The sequence below is a fragment of the Crinia signifera genome, chromosome 6 (assembly GCF_055691185.1).
Source record: "Crinia signifera chromosome 6, ASM5569118v1, whole genome shotgun sequence".
Lineage (NCBI taxonomy): Eukaryota > Metazoa > Chordata > Amphibia > Anura > Myobatrachidae > Crinia > Crinia signifera.
The window spans coordinates 20,037,316-20,064,443 of NC_139222.1; the positions used below are offsets into that span (position 1 = coordinate 20,037,316).

At 45.9% G+C, this 27,128-nt stretch overlaps 1 protein-coding gene across 1 annotated transcript in view; it reads right to left on the bottom strand.

Annotated features, from left to right (window-relative positions):
* Window positions 1-3,501: 3,501 nt before the first annotated feature.
* The window catches only part of LOC146010111 (uncharacterized), a 92,884-nt gene continuing 69,257 nt past the window's right edge, over window positions 3,502-27,128 (bottom strand). The window contains exon 8 of the mRNA XM_083151033.1: window positions 3,502-10,620. Coding sequence (XP_083007159.1) covers window positions 9,024-10,620 — 1,597 coding nt within the window. The 3' untranslated portion in view covers window positions 3,502-9,023. The remainder of the gene's footprint in view (window positions 10,621-27,128) is intronic.

Below are 27,128 nucleotides of genomic sequence, written 5' to 3' on the forward strand. Positions count from 1 at the left end.
GACCCCCGAAGCACGGTGAAATGATGAACCTAATAATCCATAGATGTGTGGTATATTTTAAAACACTCCTTTATACATAGGCCGGGTTTGTCGGGGCAAGTTTCACAGTGGAAAATAGTATCCTTTCTTATTCCCTTTTATAGCAAACTTTGCACCTTTTTTGTGTCCTGCCCTTTTTTCCAGTGGAGGGGATTTCGTTAGAAAAATGCTGCCCTGGTACAATACGGGGGCCAGTACTAGAAGTACTGGGGCCCTCTGCCTGCTGGTTCCCAAATATTAGGCCCTTTATGACTTCCTCTTGAAAGTGCATAAATGTCCCCCTCTGGCTGGTAGAACGGAATAGCACGTAAGCGTTATACAGTGCCATCTGGATGATCTACACGGCCAGCTTCTTGTACCAGATTTTTGTTTTCCGCAGGGCACTGTACGGCTTCAGTACCTGATCTGAAAGATCCACTCCGCCCATGTACTTATTGTAATCTAGGATACAATTCGGTTTTGAGGTGTGGGTACTGGTACCTCGTACAGGGACGGAGGTGGTACTGTCTCTGTGAATTGTTGTCAGTATAAGGACATCCCTCTTGTCCTTATATTTGACCAACAACATATTTTCGGTGCATATTCCCCTGCTTTCACCCCTTCTCAGTACTTGGGCAATGTGCGTTTTTGGGAGGCCTCTTTGGTTCTTGCGCACAGTACCGCAAGCTGCTGTACCTCTTGAACCAAGGGCCTTAAACAGGGGGATGCTAGTGTAAAAGTTATCCACATAGAGGTGATAACCTTTATCCAGGAAGGGGTGCACTAAATCCCAGACAATTTTTCCACTAACACCTACGAGGGAGGGGGGGCATTCTGGCGGTTCAATTCTTGAATCCTTCCCTTCATATACCCTAAACCTGTGGGTGTACCCTGAGGTGCTTTCACACAGTTTATACATTTTTATGCCATACCTTGCCCTCTTACTGGGAAGGTACTGGCGGAATTTAACCCTTCCTTTAAAATGTATAAGGGACTCGTCGATACAAATAAATTTTTCAGGGATGTACAACTCTGCAAATTTGGCACTGAAATGATCAATGACCGGCCTGACTTTGAATAGCCGGTCAAAGGTGGGATCATCTCTGGGTGGGCACTGTGCATTATCGGTGTAATGTAAAAATTTAAGGATTATCTCAAAACGAGTCCGAGTCATGGCCATACGGTAAAGTGGGGTGCTGTACAGAACATCTGTACTCCAATATTGCCTAATTTCTGGCTTTTTTACTATGCCCATATGTAACACCAGACCCCAAAACGTCATCATCTCTACTGCATCTACAGGGGTCCACCTAGCAAATGATGACGTGGGGTTTTGAGCAATAAACTGCTGGGCATATAAATTACTTTGGTCCACCATTAAATTTATAAAATCATCAGAGAAAAATAATTTGAAAAAGTCAATTTCTCTGAGACCTGTTGAATCAAATTGGATTCCTGGGATGGCCAAAAACTCAGGAACCTGGGGCTCTAAATTGTCTGGTGGTGGGGTCCATACGGGATCAATCATTTGGGGGGGGGTCTCAGCTGCTCTACGGGGGCATCTTTGAGGGGGTCCCTCATCACTAGAGGAGGAAGAGGAGCTTAAGACGAATCCTTCAAATTCCCCGCTTGCATCACTGGCTGTGTCAGAGTCAGAGGCAAGCATGGCATATGCCTCCTCCGCTGAATACATTCTTCTGGATGACTGGGATGACATTTGGGATGACATTTGGGATGCCATTTTTATTTTTGTGTTTCTGTAAGTGTAATGTTTCAACACGTGTATAGTGTAGGGGGGGTACAAACTTTATTTCAACACAGGGGGTATGTAGTGTGTAGTGTGTATGTAGTGCAGAAAAAAAAATACTTTATACAGGAATTTGATCCCAATAAAAAAAAAAATTGAAGGGGTTAAAAAAAAAAAAAAAAGGTCCTGCGCCAAAAATTGAGCACAGATGTTGGTCAGTAACGTCCGTCACTGAACAGCGCTCAAAGGCAACAGGAATTTGATCCAAAAAAAAAATAAAAATTATATCAACCCTGTGCCAAAAATGCTGTTCAGTGATGTACGTCACTGATCAGCGCTCAGCGGCCACAGGACACCCACAAAAGCAACGTGGGTGTAAAAACAATTTTAAAAAAATAAACCACAGCACTCTCCAAAAAAAAAAACAATTTAAAAAAACTGCAGAAAAAAAATTATATTAACCCTCTGCCAAAAATGCTGTTCAGTGATGTACGTCACTGATCAGCGCTCAGCGGCCACAGGACACCCACAAAAGCAACGTGGGTGTAAAAACAAAACCCCACTGCACTCTCCAAAAAAAAAAACAATTTAAAAAAACTGCAGAAAAAAATTATATCAACCCTGTGCCAAAAATGCTGTTCAGTGATGTACGTCACTGATCAGCGCTCAGCGGCCACAGGACACCCACAAAAGCAACGTGGGTGTAAAAACAAAACCCCACTGCACTCCAAAAAAAAAACAACTGCAGATCAGTGATGCAACACTGATTAGCAGTGAGGGGCAGCAGGCACACAACTGTGGGTGCAACCTGACAGGGTATATATATAAAAAAAAAACCCTGGACCCCCAAAAAGTTGCTGATCAGTTAATTTATACTGATCAGCACAAAAGGAGGGGCAGCAGGGGGGCAGCAGTCAGTTGCACAGGCAGCACAAGCTTTGGTGCAACTGACAGGTATATATATAAAAAAAATAACCCCTGCACCCCCAAAAAGTTGCTGATCAGCACAGATATACTGATCAGCACAAAAGGGGGTGCAGCAGACACAAAATATAGCACTCTCTATCACTCTCTGTCACTCTATGACACTGCAGCAGCAGCACACAGGAAGTGACAAGATCCAGGAAGCATCCAGCTGCTGGCAGCACGCTACCAGCGGTGATCAGGTAAGTATCAGGCAAGGATCAGGTATGTATATCACGACAGATTGGCCGGTGACCGCTCTGCACGCAATTCCAGACCGGAATGGCGTCTGCAGCGCAGTCACCGTTAGTTTAAATCACGCGCTATGGCTGTGATTGGTCCGTCGGTCCGACGGACCAATCACAGCCTTGGGGGCAGGTGCGGTGAGGTGTGGTCATCACCGGTGACCCCCTCACACCCGGCGGTGATTGACACCTGTGTTACCGAGCGTCTGATTCGCCGGTATCACAGGAAAACGCTGCGACTGGCTGTTCACATTGAACAGCCAATCACAGCGATCGTCGACGGGGGGGAGGCATCGCCGCCCCCCCTGGACATGCTGGGACATGTCTGCTGTCAGGGACAGCAGACATGTTTAAACTGTCACCGCGTCTATAGACGCGGGGACAGTTTAAAGTCATGACGTATATATACGTCATGTGTCGGGAAGTACATCCTGGCCATGACGTATATATACGTCAAATGTCGGGAAGGGGTTAAAATAAAAAAGCATTGATAGAAATGTTTGTTATATGATAGTTAAAGTGTTAAGATTACATCAAATATAATTATAGTCCATTGTCAATCGAGGGTTTAATACATGGTTTACCACCTACTTGCTGAGATAGGTGGGAATTTGAAAATGATGATATGTGGGCTGCTGAGTACCCCGGACAGGGAATAAGATGACCTTGAATTTATCCAGTAGAGACCTACAGACGACTTCAGTAAAAACTAGTTTTACTCTGGTTTCCTGGAATGTAGAAGGGTTAACTACTCCTTCGAAAAATAAAAAAAGTTTTATCTCATCTTAAGACATTTAGCCCTGATATTACATTTATACCAGAGACGCATGGGAAAATAACAGATCCAAATACCCTTAGGGATAAATGGATAGGGGAATATAGATCAGTGTCATACTTAACAAAATCCAGGGGGTCTTGATCATTTTCAAAAAGTCTCTCAACTAGTCAATACTAAAATTGGGCAGACCCAGAGGGAAGATTTCTCTTTTTGAAGGTGATATAGAAAATATCCCATATACACTAGCATGCATATGTGATGTAGCACTCATTTTATTACATCGAGTTCTAGCCCACCTTGAATTAAAGGGTACTTTTGCTCGTATCCTATACATAGATTACAGTTCGGCCTTTAACACGGTAATTCCAACATCGCTAGTTGGTAAACTCTCCAACATTGGGTTGAGCTGGTGTATGTGTAGATGGATTCTACATTTTTTGTCAAATCGGCCACAGGCTGTTAGGATAAAAGACCAAGCATCTGGTGAAGTGACGGTCAGTACAGGGGTTCCCCGGGTTGTGTTTTGAGCCTGTTGCTGTACTCACTATTTACCTATGACTGCCCTGCGAGCTTTGAATCTGTTCAAATCATCAAATTCCAGTGGGTCCCTTTAAAGAATAGCTGCGTCGTTGGGTCTGCGTACAGTATGCAGTTTATCTGCAATGTGTTCATCTTGCTGCTGTGTAATGATGATTGTTAAAATATGCAAAAAATATTAAAATGTATTTAATTTTTGATCGTAAAGCACATCATACCTTTGAAGACGACAATATTTGATAATATCATCAAAATTAGTCAAAGTCTGGTTGAAACGGCTTAGCCAGATGCGGGGTTACATCCAGATAAAGGGATGCAACGTGTACGTTTTTATGTTCAAAACATAGAGAGTTCCTGTCATAGGCTCCTGAAAATGCTTCATTGTCTACAAACACAGCTATAACAGTTTTTGGTACTTGGCCTAAAAATAGATTTTCTAAATTAAATACTCCACTTCCTGCTGGTACGCTATACAGCACATCCTGTGGGGCCGGGGATGGTCGCACGCACGTGAGCTCCTGGCCCCACTGGAGAAGCAGAGAGGGGAAGACTCGGCACCATGCAGGGGGAAAGGAGGCGAAGAACGAGGAGAGGTGATGGAGGAGCTGAAATGGAGGGAAGCGGACGACCCTTGTCCCCGCCCCAGCCTGGAGACGTGGCGCTCAGTCGCCACATGGGTGAGAGGAGACTGAAGAAGCGGATGACTAACATCCTGCGCCGTAAAGTGGGACTCTGTACCCCAGACCTCAATGCCACACCACCACCGCACATGCACCCAGGTGGGGATGGAGGAAGCGGGCGGCCTGGAACAGGTGCCAAACCAGGCAGCCCAAAAGACACCCCCTGCTGCTGCAGCGGGACAGCAAAATCCTCTGGCCGCACGAATACCCGGCATACCCTGTTGTTGCAGGCTCCAACAACTCCTATGGACTCCAACTACTGGCCCACGGCCTCACTAATTGACTCTACTGACTGTCCTTTGCCCCCTCTCCCTGCACGCTGGAGCTCCACCCCACCTTAGCCCAAGCCAGGGCCCTGACACGCTGCCTCCTACAGTCTAAGGCTCTATCCTGTAGTGTGCTGTAGGGGAGATGGCCTGTTGAGCCCTTCCTGCTGTTGTCCATGAGCAGCATGACCAAGATGGCACTGCAAATGGCTGCCTAGGAACTGTGCCACTCAGCCATATGTACCCCTGTGCCTCCCCTGTCTCGTACACTGCATAGCAACCTATAACTGTACTGTCTCTTATTCCCTGCCTGGCTGCTGCGACGACCACTGGAGCCTGCCTAGGCGCTGTGCAGCTCGGTAGGTATATGTTCCCTGTGTGAGAACTGTACTGTCTCATCTTATATTAACTGCCTGGCTGCTGCAATGACCAGTGGCGCCGCTGAATTGGCTGCCTAGGCGCTGTACAGCTCAGCTGGTGTGTGTTCCCTGTGTCATAATTGTACTGTCTCTACCTGCTGTTGCACAGCAATACAAATCAAATTCCTAGTGTATGCACGTATACCTGCCCAATAAAGCGGATTCTGATTTTTATACCAACACGATCATTCGCGTCTTTCGCGTTGCCGCTTAACAAGGCTTGAGCATGTCTGATCCGGACGGCTAGCGAGACCTGGACTCTTTTCACAAACAGGGATGCTGCGACAATCTGTATTTTATAGGCGTCTGTCTCCACCAACATTAAGCAGAATGAGTCTTTGTTTCTGGTGAGTTTCATCTTCAGATCAACAGCATTTAAAAGTTAGTTTATGTTGATGACAAAGGTTGCAGTGTAGCGGGCCCAAAGAAACATCCACTTGGCTGAATAAAGTTGCTATGGGGTAATTAAATCAGGGGACTGATTCCATTTTGTCTAAGTTGCTCTTGCTCCCATTTTTGTTTAAAAGGGGCATGCACCAAGGTGGAAGTTGTGTCGAACGCTTCAGTGTTCTTTTACCTGCCCCTTTCCTCGTATAAATTAACCTGGATCCATCTTGCTTTGCATCATGTAAATTTATTCACAACAGCAATTGTGGCTTTTTCGATTGCGTGCTGCTTTCTTCATGTGGGGTTTTGCCAACTCCAGACCTGTTTAGAAAAGAGGAACCGCATTTCTGAACAGGCATCGAAAAATAGTGCCTAACCCGCAGCCGTACATGTACGCACTGCCGTGAAAGCCGGGTAATCCGTTACTGGCTTGAGTTTTATAACATTGCACGTAGAGAACCGGATTGCCACAATTTTTATGGCGACCTTGCCAATTACTAAAGTTTGGTTTTGCGACATCTGGCATTTGCTTTCTGGAACTTAATTGCGATGTTCTCATTTTGGCCGTTTATCTCTATGGCTATCGTGTCAAAATGCGCTTTGCACAATGGCACAAAATTGGACTTCTCATACCGTAAAGTGATCATCTCATTGTTATGACCCCTTATTTCAACAGTCCGCAACAGTGGTACATAACTGTCGCCGACTCTCTGGTGCTCGATTAATGTGTGTCATGGCTGGTGTGTTGGGAAGCCCTGACTCAGCCTTTGAAGGCGGGACCTTGTTGACAGGTTCTAGAATCAAGTGGGGTGGTTGTATGTAACTATCACATAAAGGTTGTGGGTAGCAGTGAGAGCTGCCGTTCCATATTACTGGAAGCAGAGAATCTTCTCGTATCACTGGAGATCCCAGTATTCTCATCAGCTTAGAGGCAGCTGATATATGTTACATTGTCTTATTGTTGATGACTCGTTCAAACGAGTCGTACCATAGCTTTAATCCACCTTTCACGGATGGAGGACTGGGAGGGTTCGTGTGGTGCTCAGGAACCACTCTAGGACTCGCAGAGGTAGGGTTAAATTATGCTGGTTTAATGATAGAAGGTTACATAAGAAAACACAAATAAGGGAGGGTCCCTTTAAGAAACAAAACTTGCAAAGCAATAGTGCTCTAATACTTCTTAGAGTCGATGATAAACTAAAAGTCTGTAAATGAAAGTCTTATAACTGGAGATCACGCCCCTGGGTATAATAATTAGGGAGGAGTCTCTGAGAAGTAGGAGGAGAGCTTGACCAATGGTAGATGCTGGTTAAGACAGTACTTGTGGCTGGTCGGACTGGTTACTGTAAGGAAGTTGAGAGAACGGTAAAACTGAAGACCAAATTGAATGAGAAGTGTGACTGAGGTGATAGCTGTGAAGAGTGGATGTGGATGGTACAGGGGCCCGATTAACCCAGCTGGTGAAGTGGCGGCAGGCCACAGGGCTGGACTGGGATAATATAAGAAGATTCCAGGATCGGAAAGGACTATCAGGCAAAGGAGCAGGAATGAGCCAGAGACAGCCAGGAGTCTTCAGCTGTGGCTAGCTAGAAAGACTTCTAAATCCCTAGGGAGCAACTGCCATTGGCTGACTAGCTCAGAGGGGCGGAAACAGACCTGGTCCTGATTAATTTCGGCATTGAATACTTGGATTAGCCCTTCAATAGTTTCATAAAAACCTGGTTTAACACACACCCTCGTGACAGCCACATTCACATACTTCAATTGTATTCCAGGTGTGCTGATATTGTATTTCTGTAAGGGCTATTTCCCATTTGCGGTTGAAGTCTAAGTCTATCAGCATAGCCAGTTTTGTCATATAGTTAGAAATCTTATTTTGCGGAAATGTATTGGCTGAGGCGTTACCTGGCAGCGTTATGTAGAATGATTTATTATCCATCGCCCTCTTTTTATATATATCTTTTACCTACAATGCCTCAACCCAACTATTAAATTTTGAGGGGTATCCTTGCCACTTAACTAACACTTATTTCCGAACTCTGACCGCCTTATTTTTTAAATCTCATCCACTTTGTAAACCTTATTATAGTTATTTGGTATGTTTTGTAGCTCATTCGGGTAAAAACTGCCTTAGTCTCATCGTAGAGGTCCTCCAGCTTGTAAAGCGGCTTAAGACCTGTAGTGTTTACACTGTAGCCTTTATAAAAAAAAGTCCTTATATTTGGAAATACAGACGTGGTCACCGATTCCTAAACAAACAGGTGTTTTCTTACTTATAATGTAAAACGTCGTCTTGAAGACCCTCAAAGCGTTAGAGTAATTCACAGAGCTTGGAGCGCACTTTATGATTCTATGGAAAGCGTTATTATAGCCGCCTATAAAGTCTTGTAAAACATCCATATATCTGTAGGTACTCTTCGCCGTGAAATAACGCCACATTCTGTTTTTATAGTCCTATTGAAACACTCTATAACTGCCGCTTTCACATCAGTATTGGTTGTGAAATGCTGTATAACGTACTTTTCTAATACCTTTTTTTAGGACTTCGTTTAGAAACTCTTTACCGTTATCAGTTTTTAGCTTTTTTGGCACGACCACCTGCTGGAATACTTTTTCAAAAAGCATTAGCGCCTGTTGTAGCGGTCAGACCCTGTTACTGAATATATCGATGATGGTTCATATATATTTAATACCGTCGTTGTACTTTGACAGGTCTATGAGCAAAACCAAAATCGTCATAATAGGCTTCTTTCAGCCTCTTGTTTTGACGCGCGACATTCGATTCAAAACAACTATCTTTTTTATATGAAATGATATCAAAGCATCTCCAGTTCATATCAAAAGGGCGTACAAGGGGGAGTCATAGAGGGCCTGGAAAGGGGATCTATTAACTGTCTATCTAAACATAGTCTATCTAATAATCCACACCCGACGGATGATAGAGTAATTCAGTATCTAAGCTTCCATTTCATGTATCAGCTCATTATATTTTTTGTGTGTGAGTTTTCTGGTGTCTAAAAACAGTTGATTTATCTCTAAAACAACTCCCACATTCAGAGCATGAAAATGGTTTCTCGCCTGTGTGAAGTCTCTCATGTGTAACTAGACTGTCTTTTTGTCTAAAACATTTCTCACATTCAGAGCATGGAAATGGTTTCTCCCCTGTGTGAAGTCTCTCATGTGTAACAAGACTGTGTTTTTGTGTAAAACATTTCCCACACTCAGGACATGAAAATGGTTTCTCCCCTGTGTGAAGTCTCACATGTTTAACTAGACTGTCTTTTTGTCTAAAACATTTCTCACATTCTGTGCATGAAAATGGTTTCTCGTCTGTGTGAAGTCTCTCATGTCTAAATAGATTGTTTTTTTGTCTAAAACATTTCCCACACTCAGGACATGAAAATGGTTTCTCACCTGTGTGAAGTCTCTCGTGTGTAACTAGATTGTGTTTTTGTCTAAAACATCTCCCACACTCAGGACATGAAAATGGTTTCTCACCTGTGTGACTTCTCTTATGTGTAACAAGAGCTGATTTCTGTAAGAAACATTTCCCACACTCAGGACATGAAAATGGTTTCTCGCCTGTGTGACTTCCCATATGTACAGCTAGAGCGGATTTCTCTGCAAAACATTTCTCACATTCAGAGCATGAAAATGGTTTCTCCCCTGTGTGAAGTCTCTCATGTTTAACTAGATTGTGTTTTTGTCTAAAACATTTCTCACATTCTGTGCATGAAAATGGTTTCTCACCTGTGTGAAGTCTCTCATGTCTAACTAGATTGTGTTTTTGTCTAAAACATTTCCCACACTCAGGACATGAAAATGGTTTCTCACCTGTGTGAAGTTTCTCGTGTGTAACTAGATGCTGTTTTTGTGTAAAACATTTCCCACACTCAGGACATGAAAATGGTTTCTCACCTGTGTGACTTCTTTTATGTTGAACAAGAGTTGATTTCTTTAGGAAACATTTCCTACACTCAGGACAAGAAAATGGTTTCTCACCTGTGTGCAGTCTCTCATGTTTTACAAGAGATGATTTACCTGTAAAATATTTCTCACATTCAGAGCATGGGAATGATTTCTCACCTGTGCGACTACGCTCATGTTTAACTAGATACGATTTATCTTTAAAACATTTCCCACACTCAGGACATGAAAATGGTTTATCACTTGTGTGAGTTCTCTCATGTATAACAAGAGTTGATTTACGTGTGAAACATTTCCCACATTCAGAACATGAAAATGGTTTCTCACTTGTATGAGTTCTCTCATGTGTAAGAAGATTTGATTTACGTGAGAAACATTTGCCACATTCAGAACATGAAAATGGTTTCTCACTTGTATGAGTTCTCTCATGTGTAACAAGATTTGATTTCCATGTGAAAGATTTCCCACATTCAGAACATGAAAATGGTTTTTCACCTGTGTGAACTCTTTCATGTTTAAGAAGAACTGATTTACATGTGAAAGATTTCCCACATTCAGAACATGAAAATGGTTTTTCACCTGTGTGAACTCTTTCATGTCTAACAAGATCTGATTTCTGTGTAAAACATTTCCCACATTCAGAACATGGAAACGTTTTCTCACCTGTGTTATGTCTCTGATGTAAAACAGAAACTGACTGATTTATAGAACTCTTACCAAACTCAGAACTGGATGATAATGTATCATCTTTATGACCTGTACTGTGTGCAGTAAGGTCTGAATGATCAGGAGAAGGTTCCTCATGACTAGAGGGACCAGATGAAATATCTGCACTGTGAAATGTTGGGTGTGTATTGGGGATAATGGGGTTTTCTTCTGGAGAATCTTGTCTGATGTTCTTATCTTCTATTATATAATCTGGAGACACAATGAGATCTCCCTCCGAGGTATTCCTGCTTGTGCGCCCATCTACAGAAAACAGATGAATGACAACAGACAGAATTGTTTACATTGAGAAGGAAATGTTCATGGATGTTTTAGCACTTAAACGTAACATGTCTAATGCTGCGTACACACTGGCCGATATATCGCTGGTCTGTGAATGACGTCGGTGAGACATATTGTGTCAGCTCTGCAACACAGCCGATGGTCAACATACCTAAAGCTAGATAGTGCATGGGCGATCTCCTGACCTCCCGTACACCCGCTGCAGTAGGCAGTGGAGATCTACAGCTGAATTGGCCCGCGCATGTAATTACACCCGCCCAGTTGTGACATCGGTTACTATGGATTGGGCAGGGTTTATAGAGAACACGCTGCCCAATCCGTCCACAGATATATCTATAAGTATATACCCATCCTGAGGAATATATTTACGAAAGGTCAATATTGATTGCTTTAATCTCGCTCTTAATCGATGCTGGACTTCCTGGGCTAGGACACATTTACTAACATTTAAAAATTAATATGAAAATCCAACTGTCAGTAAATGTGTGTTCTAGCACTAAAAGCACAACATTGATTAATATTGAATTTTAAATGGACCTTTAGTAAATAAACTCTAGGACTGAGCAGATTGCCTCCCCACACACTCTGGGGTCCCCCCTCGCCTACCATGATTTTACTATCTACTGACACCTCACCAACAATGCTGCAAGGCCGCTGTTTTAGCACCATCTAGGGATGCCAATCCCGGGGCATTCTTTCCATCCCAGAATTCGGGATTGAAAAATGCCCAATACCGGGATACCCAGGATCCCTGGATTGGCTTCCCTAATAAAATTAAAAAAATGCCCCGGCATTACCTTTATGGCAGGGTGCCGGTGGGTGGCTGGGAGTCGGGCCGGGGAGAGATGCTGTGCTGCTGGAGGCATGGCCGGGCGCTGGGGAGCTGGAGGCGCGTCTCAGAGCAGGGCTGGGGCATGCAGTGCGGCTGTGGGCGGGCAAAGTGGTTGTACGTCCTCCGGCAGTGCGGCTGTTCGACCTGCGCAGCGTGACCTCTAACCGTCACACTGCGCAGTGCTGCAGACATCAGAAACAGCCAGGCACATTGTGAGCGAGTGCTGAGACCCTGCCCGGCATTAGACTGCGCATACAGTCTAATCGGAAAACCACGGGATTGGAGTTTATCAAAATCCTGCCATTTTTGGGGCCAAATCCCGGGATTGGCCACCTTAGCGCCATCCTTACCTCAACCCTTTCTTACAATCCCCACATTCAGTCCCTGTCCCAGTACTGGCAGCTTCCAGGATCAGACCCTCTCTCACCCTGGAGACAACTAAGACCCTCGTCCACTGGTCATCTCTACACTGGGTTAACTGTAACCTGCTCCTATTTGTCCTCCCAAACTTCCATCTCTGTCCAGGACTCCTCTCCAACCTATATAAAGGATAGTGATGAGTGTGAAATTATGGTCACACACAAATTCCCTTTTACAAGACAGCACCACACAGCTGCGTAAATTTAATTCAATTTACAATTTCAATAACAATAGTTAAGAATTATGTGGTACAATATAGTGACTGGAAACCACACTCTAATACATTCACATTCAAATTGTTTCCCGTATAAGAAAGAAAAGTGTCCCGTGCTGTAGTTAGAGGTATAATAATTATTTGCGGTGCCTGTTGGATTAGCTGGGTGTTGGTATCCAAAAAGGGCTAAGATCCTTTATGTTATTAAGGCATATCCACTTTATATGCGTTTTTATTGGCTTATATAATGCTGATACTTCAGGCTAAAGAAGGTTCTCCGTTTGTAGAGGATATCCGGAGTAACCAAGGTTGGTTCTCACAGGCGGCTCAAGCTCACCTGAGCGGCTGCCGCTGCTTGATGTTGTACTGCTAGATGTTGTTGCAGACAGGGAGTGAGTCGTCCGTCTCCGCTTCCAAAAGCCGCCGTGTAAGTGGACTCGCCGGGAGGATCAAGTTGTCAGTTCAATTGTAGCCGCAAAGTATTTTGGACAAAAGCCAGCCGGGATCTGTCATAAGACCGGGAAAGTGGTGTTGTCAAGGAGTGTAATTATTTCCAGAGACCCCTTAGGGTTTACACTCCTTTACAACAAACTGGCAACTTGATCCTCCCGGCCAGTCCACTTACACGGCGGCTTTTGGAAGCGGAGACGGACGACTCACTCCCTGTCTGCAACAACATCTAGCTGGGCAGCCGCTCAGGTGAGCTTGAGCCGCCCGTGAGAACCAACCTTGGTTACTCTGGATACCCTCTACAAACGGAGAACCTTCTTTAGCGTGAAGTATCATCATTCTATAAAGCCAATAAAAACGCATATAAAGTGGATATGAATTTGCCTTAATAACATAAAGGATCTTAGCCCTTTTTGGATACCAACACCCAGCTAATCCAACAGGCGCCGCAAATAATTATTATACCTCTAACTACAGCACGGGACACTTTTCTTTCTTATACGGGAAACAATGTGAATGTATTAGAGTGTGGTTTCCAGTCACTATATTGTACCACATAATTCATAGCTATTGTTTTCATTGTTATTTGAATTTTATATAGAAATGTAATTGATTAATATGCAAATAGTAATTTGAATAAAATTTACGCAGCTGTGTGGCGCTCTCTTGTAAAAGGGAATTTGTGTGTGACCATAATTTCGTGCACATCCCTATCCTTTATATTTGTTGTAATTTTGTCAAAAATCCAGTTTGCTATTGGGAGCTGCCGAATATATATATATATATACTAGGTGATTCATCGCGCCCTACGGGCGCTCTTCACACCGTCGTAAGGGGCTGCGCCCCCTTAATTTGTGAACGTTTGTATATGAGAAATATGGTTAGAATTGTATGAAAGATGCCCTGTATTGCAACTTAGGTGTCCGCGAATCGCGGGAGGGGGGGTCGCGGAGGGTGCCGCGAATTGCAGGAGGGGGGGTCGCCGCGAATTGCAGGAGGGGGGGGTTGTGGGGGGGGTGGATGCTGCGAATCGCGGGAGGGGAGGGATTGCAGAGAATCGCGGGAGGGGGGTCGCGGGGTGGGTTGCCGCAAATCGCGGGAGGGGGGTTACGGGGGCGGGGGTTGCGGCGAATCATGGTAGGGGGGGTCGCGGGGGGTGTGCCGTGAATCACGGGAGGGGGGGTCACGGGGTGGGGTGCCGAGAATCGCGGGGGGGGGGGGGGGGGTGTGTGTGTGCCGTGAATCGCGGGAGTGGGGGTTGCGGGGGGGGGGGGGGGTGACGCGAATCGCCACAAGAAAAAATCAACACAGAAAGGTCAACACATGTAAATGTTGACATAAGTGTGGCACTTCATTGGTGTCCATGTCGACACATGAGAATGAATATGAAAACATTCAAAAAATGAAAAAAAAAACTTCAAAAACTCATGTCAACCTTTTTCATTGTCGACCATAGCCATGTCAGTGTTTTTCATGTGCAATTTAATTCTGGAGCTGCCGCGAATCGCGGGGGGGTGCCGCGAATTGCGGGAGGGGGGGTCGCGGGGGTGGGTGCCGCGAATCGCGGGAGGGGGGGTTACGGGGCGGGGGTTGCGGCGAATCATGGGAGGGGGGGGGTCGCGGGGGTGTGCCGTGAATCATGGGAGGGGGGGTCACGGGGTGGGGTGCCGAGAATCGCGGGGGAGGTGTGTGTGTGTGTGCCGTGAATCGCGGGAGTGGGGGTTGTGGGGGGGGTGTGACGCAAATCGCCACAAGAAAAAATCAACACAGAAAGGTCAACACATGTAAATGTTAACATAAGTGTGGCACTTCATTGGTGTCCATGTCGACACATGAGAATGAATATGAAAATATTCAAAAAATGAAAAAAAAACTTCAAAAACTCATGTCAACCTTTTTCATTGTCGACCATAGCCATGTCAGTGTTTTCCATGTGCAATTTAATTCTGGAGCTGCCGCGAATCACGGGGGGTGCCGCGAATCGCGGGAGGGGGGGTTGCAGGGGGGTGTGACGCGAATCGCCACAAGAAAAAATCAACACAGAAAGGTCAACACATGTAAATGTTGACATAAGTGTGCCACTTCATCGGTGTCCATGTTGACACATGACAATGAATATGAAAACATTCAAAAAATAAAAAATAAATCTTCAAAAACTCATGTCAACCTTTTTCATTGTCGACCATAGCCGTGCCAGTGTTTTGCATGTGCCATTTAATCCTGGGGCTGCCGCGAATCGCGGGGGGTGCCGCAATTTGCGGGAGGGGGGGGGGGGTTGCGGGGGGTGGGTGCCGCGAATCGCGGGAGAGCGGGGTTCACGGGGTTCCGGTGGGGGGTTGCCGCGAATTGCGGGAGGGGGGGGGTCGCGGGGGGATGCCGGGGTGCCGCGAATCCTGGGGCTGCTGCGAATTGCGGGGGGTGCCGCGAATCGCGGGAGGGGGGTCGCAGGGGGGGTGCCACCAATCGTGCAAGGGGGGGTCGCGGGGGGGTTCTTTTTGCCGCGAATCGCGGGAGGGAGGTCGCGGGGGGGGGTGTTTTTTCCGCGAATCGGGGGGGGGGGGGGGGTGTCACGGGGGAGGGTTTGCCGTGATTCGCGGGAGGTCGCGGGGTGGTGGTTATGCCGCGAATTGCAGGAGGGGTCGTGGGGGGGTTTCTTTTTGCAGCGAATCGCGGTAGGGGGGGTCGCGGGTGTTTTTGCCGCGAATCGCAGGAGGGGGGGGGCACGCGGGGGGGGGAGGTTTTGCCGCAAATCGCGGGAGGGGGGCGCTCACCTGGTGGCTGTGGAGTAGCAGTGCTGGGCAACATGGGAAGTCAGTGGGTGTCTGGCACTGTCTGTGGGCTCACTGGGCTGGTTCTCTATCACATACCTCCCAACATGACCCTCTCCAGGAGGGACACAATGCTCTGTTTCTAGACTTCCCCTTAATGTATGATTGCCATCACCTGTTTTAAACAGGTTAATTTCTCAGAAAAGTGTTCAGCACAGATGAAGGCAATCACACATTAAGAGGAAAGTCCAGGAACAGAGCGTTATAGACACAGACACCCACTTTGAGTGACAGATGTAGCCAAATATATAGGCGATATATATATATATATATATAACAGAAAAAAGACTCGCTCTCCAGACGAATTTCATGCAAATAAAAACAGCTGTGTATTATATTTTACATAAGCAACAATGAAAGATTAGTACTCAACGTTAGCGTTTCAGTCCTAGCAGGACCGTCTTCAGGAGTTATACAGATGGGTCAGGTTCCATCTTTGCAGGGGATGGCGCTGGCGTCGCCAGCCGCCATCCCCCGCCAGCGCCATGGCGATGGTGAGAAGGGGGCGCGCGCGTCCCCTTCCGACGGCGCTTCGATCCGTTCCCCCGGGTCCCCGCCGGCTTGCCGGCGGTAACCCGGGGTCCCCGCCGCCTGCCCGCACCCCCCCCTAACCCCCCCTAACCCTGTCCGTCTCCCTGAGGCGGAGACGGACAGGGTTTCCGTCGCGCTAGCGACGGAGACTGAGACGCACGCGCGTCTCAGTCTCCTCGCTGGCGAGGCTGCTGGCGGGTCGCCAGCGCGTACGTTCTGGCGACCCGCCAGCAAGGATGTATACAGTAACATACTGTACATCAAATGCATCCATGAAAGGTGAAGCACAGCGTGGACCACACAGCAGGTTCCTACAGCAAGGAACCACTGTAGGTCCTGTGATTTATATACCCCCAGTGTGTGTCAAAAGGGCGCCAAAAACTCAAATCAGAAGGATTGGGATAATTACTTCCGCGTGCCAGGGTGAACCGCATATGACATCACTTCCGGATTCATAGATGGTAGTAAAAAGGGCTAAATATGGCACTAAATATAGCAATGGTGTAGCACCAATAAACAAACACTAGCCGGTACCGCGGGGCTGAGTGTGTTGGCTCAAACCAAGCACTGTGCTTTCATAAAAATCCAGACGGAGCCGGAGGAAGCGGAAGGTGCGCTGATTAGCGGCGGGCCGGGGACCACAATATACTAAATGCGGTCCGTGTAGGAACACGCCCAGTGAACCGGAGTTCCTAGAAACCCGGAACCGTATGTGCTGATGTATGTTGACAGCAATTGAGCTAGAAATAGCGTGATGTAGGCGCTGTGTTGACAGCTACACAGGGGGTCACAAATACACACAAACAAGACGTGGACAATATGAACAATAAAGTTACAACACTATATACAACTAGATCATACCATAAATGGCATGACAAGGCATGCATGACAATGCATGCATAAAAAAGAAAAACAAAAAGGAGGTCTTCAGTGAAAAAGTACAATCCAGAGCACCACCATGAAAAATCAGCATAGTAAAAAATATGGGAAAAATGGAACAATATGATCGGGGACACTGGTGTATGACTAGGCTTGCCGTTGGTGGATGATGTATATATTTATATACCTAGTGTCCAATTGTACAGAACTGAAAAAATTCAGATGAATCATAAGTGTCCAGTGGATGAGAACAATGGCCTTGTCCTCGATGTCGATGTTTATCGTAAAAAGATATTCAGCGGGTTGTGTTCGTTGAGGCCGAATGGAGCCACCGTATTTAGTCGGTGGATCCATTTTGACTCGCATTTTTTGAGAATGAGGGCTCTGTCACCACCCCTAGGTGGGGGTGGGATCCAGTCGATGATCCGACATTTGATCGATGCAACCTGATGTTTGTGTAGCATACAGTGTTGTGCCACTGGTTTGTCAGAACTGCCTTTAGTGAGTGCCTTATTGATGGCACTCCTGTGGTTCGCCATCCTTTAGCGAAAGGAGCAGGTAGTGAGACCCACATAGGTCAGTCCGCAGGGACAATGAAGCAGGTAGATGATATGATCCATTAAGCAGTGCAATTTGAATTTAATTTTTATGGGAATCCCGCTGTGTGGGTAGCTGGCTCCTGGAATCATGGAATTGCACGTGGTGCATCCAGCACATTTAAAACATCCCGGTTTACGGGTGTGTAGCCAGGTCGTGTCACCGGTGCTGGTTTGTCCCTTGTGTTTAAGCAGCTGATTGAGGTTTCTGCCCCTTCGGTATGCCACGATAGGTTTGTCAGGTAGAGTCAGATCTGTGGCTACAACTGGCCAGTGTTGGCGAATGGCTCTGGCAATGGTCATAGATTTGTCATCAAACTGAGTGACGTAAATGTTGGTAGGACCAGTTTTGGAAGTTGGAGTACACATTTTTAAGCGAGCTTTCGTCAAGCACTCATCCATGAGCTTTTTCTGGTACCCCCTTTCGAGGAATCTGTCCCTCGTTTCGAGCAGCTGTAACTCAGTGCGTTCAGGGCAGGTGTTGTTGCGGAAAACCCGCATGAATTGCGATATCGGTAGACTATCTTTTTGCCCAGGTGGATGGTTACTAGTTGCATACAATAAGGAGTTGCGATCTGTATTTTTGCGGAACAGGGTGCTGCCTAGTTTATTTTCGCATTTGAATATAGTAACATCCAAAAAATTGATGGACTGGGGATCGACCTGTCCAGTAAACCTGATGGTGGTGGGTAGATTGTTTAATTCACTGACCATCTCATCAAATTCACTGGATGTGCCGTTCCATAAAATAAAAATGTCATCAATAAAACATTTAAAATAAACAATATGATTACCATAGAAGGGAAGGATGTATTGCTGCTCGTACCCATGCATAAATATGTTGGCATAGGATGGCGCTACGTTGGAGCCCATCGCGGTCCCCACCCGCTGGACATAATATTGGTTGTTGAACATAAAGTGATTGTGTGTCAGGATAAGTTTCCAATAGTTCGACCACAAATTCAACGGGGGGATCGCGGTGGGCTCCAACGCAGAGCAGCTCACGTATTGCCTTAGGGCGCATACATCAAGAGTAGCCAACAATGTGTTTGGGCCTATATCAGGTATTAGGCCTAGTTTATCAAGAAAATCCCCTGTGTCCCTGATGTAACTAGGAATCAGGGGCATGAGCTTTTGCAGAAACCCATCGATAAATACTGCCAAAGGTTGCAACAAGGATCCCCTCCCCGAGATGATGGGACATCCCGAGGGATTGTCCAGGGTCTTGTGCACCTTTGGCAAGGTGTATATCGTGGGGCAGATGGGGTGATCAACAGTGAGATATTTAGCCAAGCCCTCTGTGATCCACTGATTTTGTACAGCCCAGAGAATGGTGACATCCACCCGCCGTTTGATTCGTGGGATGGGGTTGGTAGAACAAAGCTCATAGGTGCTGTTGTCTGCAGATCTCTAAATCATAAGCAGATTTGTTCTGCAGCATAATCGAGCCACCTTTGTCTGCCGCGACAATTACCAGGTTAGAATATGCTTTTAGGGTGGTTATCGCTTGTCTCTGAGCAGCCGTCAGGTTACTGTAATGTTTGTCATGTTTGTCGTTGCACACATCCTGATGTACCAGCCGCTGGTAGGTACGTATGCTGGGGTTAGTCGAAGGTGGGTCAAAAAGGCTGGGTCTAAGAAGGGCTTTGGCCGTGGAAGGGGTATTGCTGGTCATTTTATCAGCAAAAAACTCCCTGAGTCGCATCTTGCGACCACATTTATAATGGTCAATCTCGAAGTTAAAGCTGTTATGTCGCGTCGAGGGCACAAAAGACAGACCAAGTGACAGGAGTGATGTTTCTCCAGAGGTGAGTATGTGATCGGATAAATTAAAAATTAGGTTGCCCCCTTCTTGCCTTGTATCCGCCCCTCCTCGGATGGTATGTATGATATACACCAGAGAGTGTGGGGAGGAGACTGGTCAGATCTCTGGGCTGGTAACACAGTGACATGATGAGAGGGGGAGAGCAGGAGTATAATAGGGGCTGATGGCTCCTGATGTATGATATACACCAGAGAGTGTGGGGAGGAGACTGGTCAGATCTCTGGGCTGGTAACACACAGTGACATGATGTGAGGGGTGAGCAGGAGTATAATAGGTGCTGATGGCTCCTGATGTATGAGATACACCAGAGAGTGCGGGGAGGAGACTGGTCAGATATCTGGGTTGGTAACACACAGTGACATGATGTGAGGGGGAGAGCAGGAGTATAATAGGGGCTGATGGCTCCTGATGTATGATATACACCAGAGAGTGTGGGGAGGAGACTGGTCAGATCTCTGCGCTGGTAACACACAGTGACATGATGTGAGGGGGAGAGCAGGAGTATAATAGGGGCTGATGGATCCTGATGTATGAGATACACCAGAAAGTGTGGGGAGGAGACTGGTCAGATCTCTGGGCTGGTAACACACAGTGACATGATGTGAGGGGGAGAGCAGGAGTATAATAGGTGCTGATGGCTCCTGATGTATGAGATACACCAGAGAGTGCGGGGAGGAGACTGGTCAGATATCTGGGCTGGTAACACACAGTGACATGATGTGAGGGGGAGAGCAGGAGTATAATAGGGGCTGATGGCTCCTGATGTATGAGATACACCAGAGAGTGCGGGGAGGAGACTGGTCAGATATCTGGGCTGGTAACACAGTGACATGATGTGAGGGGAGAGCAGGAGTATAATAGGGGCTGATGGCTCCTGATGTATGATATACACCAGAGAGTGTGGGGAGGAGACTGGTCAGATCTCTGGGCTGGTAACACACAGTGACATGATGTGAGGGGTGAGCAGGAGTATAATAGGGGCTGATGGCTCCTGATGTATGAGATACACCAGAAAGTGTGGGGAGGAGACTGGTCAGATCTCTGGGCTGGTAACACACAGTGACATGATGTGAGGGGGAGAGCAGGAGTATAATAGGTGCTGATGGCTCCTGATGTATGAGATACACCAGAGAGTGCGGGGAGGAGACTGGTCAGATATCTGGGCTGGTAACACACAGTGACATGATGTGAGGGGGAGAGCAGGAGTATAATAGGGGCTGATGGCTCCTGATGTATGATATACACCAGAGAGTGTGGGGAGGAGACTGGTCAGATCTCTGGGCTGGTAACACACAGTGACATGATGTGAGGGGGAGAGCAGGAGTATAATAGGTGCTGATGGCTCCTGATGTATGAGATACACCAGAGAGTGCGGGGAGGAGACTGGTCAGATATCTGGGCTGGTAACACAGTGACATGATGTGAGGGGAGAGCAGGAGTATAATAGGGGCTGATGGCTCTGGACTCCCCCAATAGGCAGATGCATTGTCCTCATTACCTCAGTCTGACAGAGGAGGGTGTAGGATAAGAGAAAGCTGTATTGGCAGAACAAGGAAAATATGTAATAAGTGATTATTCCTCACCTGTGCTGGGATCTGCAGGGATTTCCTCCTCCTTACATTGCTGATCACCCCTCATATATGTGTCTTCTGTCTCTGTATCTTCTTTCTTATCTGTCATATAAAATTCTTCTCCTACTACCTTCCTATCAGTCACATTCGTATCTTCTTCTTCTTCTGTATCTTCTGCCTTAATATCAGTCACATCCGTCTCTTCTCCCTTTATATCTTCAACCTTAATATCAGACAAATCTTCACACTGAACCTAAATAATACCACATTAGGAATGTCTGAGGTTATTGAGATTACACTGTAGAATATCAGTGTATAAGACCAGGGCCGCTAAGAGGTATGCTGGTCCCCAGTAAATGTGTTGGGGTGTGGCCTACTTGTGGGAGGCGTGGCCACTTCCCTCAATTAGGCCACCCTCAAAATGTTTAGAGGGGGAGAAAAACACTCTTAAGTCGAGGGGTGTGTGTGTGTGTTTATTGTTACATAGTTACATAGTAGGTGAGGCTGAATAAAGACTTGCGTCCATATAGTTCAACCTATGGTTATAACAGCTAATCCTTTGCTGCATAATATGTTCCGATATTTTAGAGACAGATTGTGTTTCTTCTATGTACCCGTGGATGTTTTTAACCAATAAATGTTTATCCAACCTTATTTTAAACGTATTTATAGTGTCTGCCGACACCACTTCTCCAGGAAGAGAGTTCCAAAGTTTGACTGCTCTGACTGTAAAGAATTTTTTTCTTCCAGATGAACAAAATCTTTTTTCTTCTACTCTAAACTCGTTCACTCGCGTCCTAGATTCCTGTCTAGCAGAAAAAAGGGTGTTTTGACAGTTCCTTATATTGGCCCCTAATATATTTATACATGTTAAGTATGTCCCTCCTTAAACGTCTCATCTCTAGTGTAAATAGTCCCAAATTGCTTAATCTCTCCTCGTAGCAGTTTGTAGAAATATTTGGGTGCTATACTGCACTCACCTATGGTGGTGTTGTTTGGCGCTGCTTTTGCCTCAGGGGTGTCCCGTGCCCCCTGTGGGTCATAAATGGAAAGGAGGAGATGGGCTAAAGCGCTGCTTATGTATGAGTTGGGTAAAGGGAGTGGATAATGTTGGGTATAAAGTGCTTTATTTACATAGGTGCATGTTACATAAACAAAATGCAAAAAGTTTGGGGGTAAAAGGTGGGTGGTGGGCTCATCTGTGTGGATGCCGAGAGCCCCTGGGGAAATAAGGGCATCAACGGATCCCTTTTCCTTTATGTCTCTCTACAGAATAGTTTGTATGTCCTGGGGCTTCCTCTGGGGGAAGTCTCTGTATTGGTGCTGTTAGGATCCCCTTTGGTGGTAAGGGTGTACAGCGTAGAAGATGGGGATAAGTAGGGAGTGGGGTCCCGCTGACCTGCTTCTTACCCTGTCGACGCCGGGGAGTGGCACGATGGTGTTTGCAAGTGCATCCGCACTATGGGTGTTCCCGTGGTTAATCTCGATGCGGGCGTGCAGGGCTACCCTGTCCGGAAGTCCGTTCTTGACCTCTCCCTGGTGGGTGACTGGTTGTGAAGTTTGATGCCCTGGAAGTGCTGCAGCCACAGCGTCTTACTCCCCGAGTGCGTCCTAGGTGCCCGGCCCCGCCTGCACTGTCCGAGGCGTCACTTCCGGGTCTCGCGAGACCAGCGGCGATTCCACGGGTGACGTCGCTTGAGTGCCGGTGCGTTCTAACTCACGCCGGAGGAGATTGTGCCGAGTGTGTTGATGCAGCACCTAGTGTGTGTGCGATGCTTGTTTAGATGTCCAATGCGTTTCGGCCTTGAAAAAGGCTTCCATAAGCCGAAACACATTGGACATCTAAACAAGCATCGCACACACACTAGGTGCTGCATCAACACACTCGGCACAGGCTGCTCCACGAATTTTGATTTTGTAACATGCACATATATAAATAAAGTACTTTATACCCAACATTATCCACTCTCTTTACTCAACTCATACAAAGGCAGCCCATCTCCTCCTCTCCTCGTATCTTAAACTATCCATTCCCCTAATAAGCTTTGTTGCTCTTCTTTGGATTTTTTTCTAATTCTATGATGTCCTTTTTATAGTGCGGGGCCCAGAACTGCACTGCGTATTCGAGGTGCGGTCTAACCAATGCTTTGTACAGAGGATTAATTACTTTTGAGTCCCTAGTTTCCATGCCCCTTTTAATACATGCGAGAATTTTATTGGCCTTTTTTGTTGCAATTTTACATTGAGCACTACACCCCAGTTTGTTGTCTATTTGGACTCCTAGATCCTTTTCCAGTACTGAATTACCCAATTCATCCCCGCTTAGGTTATAACTAGCACACTGGTTATGTCTCCCAAGGTGCACAACCTTGCATTTGTTCACATTGAACCTCATCTTCCACTTTTTTGCCCACTCATCTAGATTGTCAACATCATTTTTGGAGCGTGGTGACATCTTCTGATGATTTAATAACTCTGCTCAGTTTTGTGCTGTCTGCAAAGATGGATACATTGCTGACTAACCCCATCCCTATATCATTGATAAAAATGTTAAATAAAATGGGCCCTAGAACCGAACCCTGTGGCACTCCACTTAGTATTGGTATCATAATTGATACGGCGCTGTTCACAACTCTTTGTTCTCTATTACACAGCCAGTTCTACCCATCTACAGATACTTGCCCCTAATCCCAGGTCCTCCATTTTATTTATCAACCTCCTGTGTTGAACTGTATCAAAAGCTTTAGCAAAACCTAGGAAAATCACATCTACAGCGTTTCCATTATCAAGGTTTTTGCTAACCTCCTCATAGAAGCCTAGTAAATTAGTTTGGCATAAACGATTTTTAACGAACCCATGTTGATTAATACTGATTACACTATGAAGATCTAAATATTCCTGGATACCATCCCTTAAAAATCCATCAAAAAGTTTACCCACTATAGATGTTAAACTCACAGGCCTGTAATTAGCGGGATCCTCCCTTTTCCCTTTTTTGAATAATGGCACTACCTTTGCGTTTCTCTAGTCTTTTGGTACCTTACCCGATGATAGTGAATTATCAAAAATATAGTGCAGGGGAAGGGGTCGCTAGTTCCTCCCTTAACTCCAGTAGTACCCTAGGATGAATCCCATCTGGCCCTGGCGATTTGTTTGTTTTAATTTTGCCGAGCCTCAATATTATCTCATCGGCTGTGAAATCAATAATGAGATCCGGCTTGTTCATACATATGTTGTACTTGTGTTTTCCACTGTCTGCTCACCCTTTGTAAACACTGATGAGAAGAACTCGTTTAACAGGTCTGCCTTTCCCTTATCCTCCGTAAAACTTTTACCATTGGTATCGGTTAATGGGCCTATGTTTTCTTTGATTATTCGTTTACTATTTATGTATTTGAAAAACTTTTTGGGGTTGGTTTTGCTTTCAGTGGCTATGCGCTCTTCACACTCCCTTTTAGCTAATTTGATTACCCCTTTACAAGTTTTGTTTGATTCTTTGTACTTGTTGAATGCCTCCTCGTTTAAGTTATTTTTATAGAATTGAAATGCTCTTGTTTTATTGTTGATTGCTGACCTTACTTTTTTGTCCAACCATGGTGGTTTTTTTTTTTTTGTTGAATTTACCCTTATTTACTTTAGGAATCTATTTAATTGTTAATGATTTTAGCACATTTTTTAAGAGTATCCCACATTTCTTCTGCATTTTTCCCCTCAAAGACCGTTTCCCACACAATTCCTTTTAGGGCTTCCCTGAATAATTCGAAGTTAGCTTTTCTGAAGTTTAGTATTTTTGCCGATCCTTTATGATGAAGTTTACTGAAGTTGATTTCCAGTGAAACCATGTTGTGGTCACTGTTCCCTAGATGTTCTATTACTATGGTGTTTGAGAATATGTAGATGTTATTTGTTAATACTAAATCCAATAGTTCCTTATTACGGGTTGGAGCTTCTACCATTTGAGTGATAAATTGGTCTTGGAGTAAGCTTAGGAACACACTGCTTTTTGCTGTTTTACATGTTTCGTTTTTCCAATCATTGGAGCAGATGTATTAAGCTTTAACAAGAGATAAATGCAAGGGTGATAAGGAGAGATAACGTCCAGCCAATCATCTGCTAACTGCCATGTTGCAGCCTGTGTTTGAAAAAAGTCAGCAAGGAGCTGATTGGCTGGACGTTTATCTCTCCTTATCACCCTTGCATTTATCTCTTGTTAAAGCTTAATACATCTGCCCCAATGTCAGGTAAATTAAAATCCCCCATAATTAATGCCTGTCCCTGATCTGACACTTGTTTGATTTGGTTTAAAAGAAGAGACTCGTCCCTTTCGTTTATGTTCGCTGGTCTATAGCATACCCCTATTAAAATTTTGTTATTAGGTTTTTTGTTATTGTCGGTTACCTCTGCCCACACGGCCTCCGTGTTATAATCCTCTGTACCTGTGCTCATTACTTTCTCGCACAATGTTAAATTATTTTTTACATATAGGCGCCCCCGCCCCTTCTACTTTCCCTGTCTTTTCTGTAGAGTGTATATCCCTCCATGCTTAGGGCCACCCCCCCCCCCCCGTCACCTACTATTGTGTGTCAACCCCCTCAGCAGCAGCACACACCTACAGCATGTGCTCTGCTTACAGCAGCCTCAGCATGAACTCGCTGTCATGGAGTCATGCATCCTGAGCCTGCTGTCATCACAGCACATGCTGAATGTGTGTGGTGCTGCCCGGGAGGGATGGAGGGGAAAGGGGCCGGACCAGGGCCTCCGCCGGGCCCCACCAGCAAGCCCAGTTAATTAGTACCCTCTCCCCCACCCTCTCAACAGCCCTGACATACACACACCTGCTGCAATTCATATAGTGACAGTCACTTTGATATATTGGGGAGACCCTAATTCCCACCTACCTGATCCTCCTGTGGGGTCCTGTGAGTCTCCTCTGTACAGTGCTGGGAATACAGAGGACGGGGACATCTCTCTGGGGTATCTCTGTTACTGGCCCCATCTGTATGAGACACACAGTGACTGAGGACATTGTATATATGTGATTATCCTGGGAATACAGAGGACGGGACATCTCTCTGGGGTATCTATGTTACTGGGACCATCTGTAGGAGACACCCAGTGACTGAGGACATGGTATATATATATGTGATTATCCTGGGAATACAGAGGACGGGGACATCTCTCTGGGGTATCTCTGTTACTGGCCCATCTGTAGGAGACACACAGTGACTGAGGACATGGTATATATGTGATTATCCTGGGAATACAGAGGACGGGGACATCTCTCTGGGGTATCTCTGTTACTGGCCCCATCTGTAGGAGACACACAGTGACTGAGGACATGGTATATATGTGATTATCCTGGGAATACAGAGGACGGGGACATCTCTCTGGGGTATCTCTGTTACTGGGCCCATCTGTAGGAGACACACAGTGACTGAGGACATGGTATATATGTGATTATCCCGGGAATACAGAGGACGGGGACATCTCTCTGGGGTATCTCTGTTACTGGGACCATCTGTAGGAGACACGCAGTGACTGAGGACATGGTATATATGTGATTATCCTGGGAATACACAGGACGGGGACATCTCTCTGGGGTATCTCTGTTACTGGCTCCATCTGTAGGAGACACGCAGTGACTGAGGACATGGTATATATGTGATTATCCTGGGAATACAGAGGACGGGGACATCTCTCTGGGGTATCTCTGTTACTGGGCCCATCTGTAGGAGACACGCAGTGACTGAGGACATGGTATATATGTGATTATCCTGGGAATACAGAGGACGGGGACATCTCTCTGGGGTATCTCTGTTACTGGGCCCATCTGTAGGAGACACGCAGTGACTGAGGACATGGTATATATGTGATTATCCTGGGAATACAGAGGACGGGGACATCTCTTTGGGGTATCTCTGTTACTGGGCCCATCTGTAGGAGACACGCAGTGACTGAGGACATGGGATATATGTGATTATCCTGGGAATACAGAGGACGGGGACAT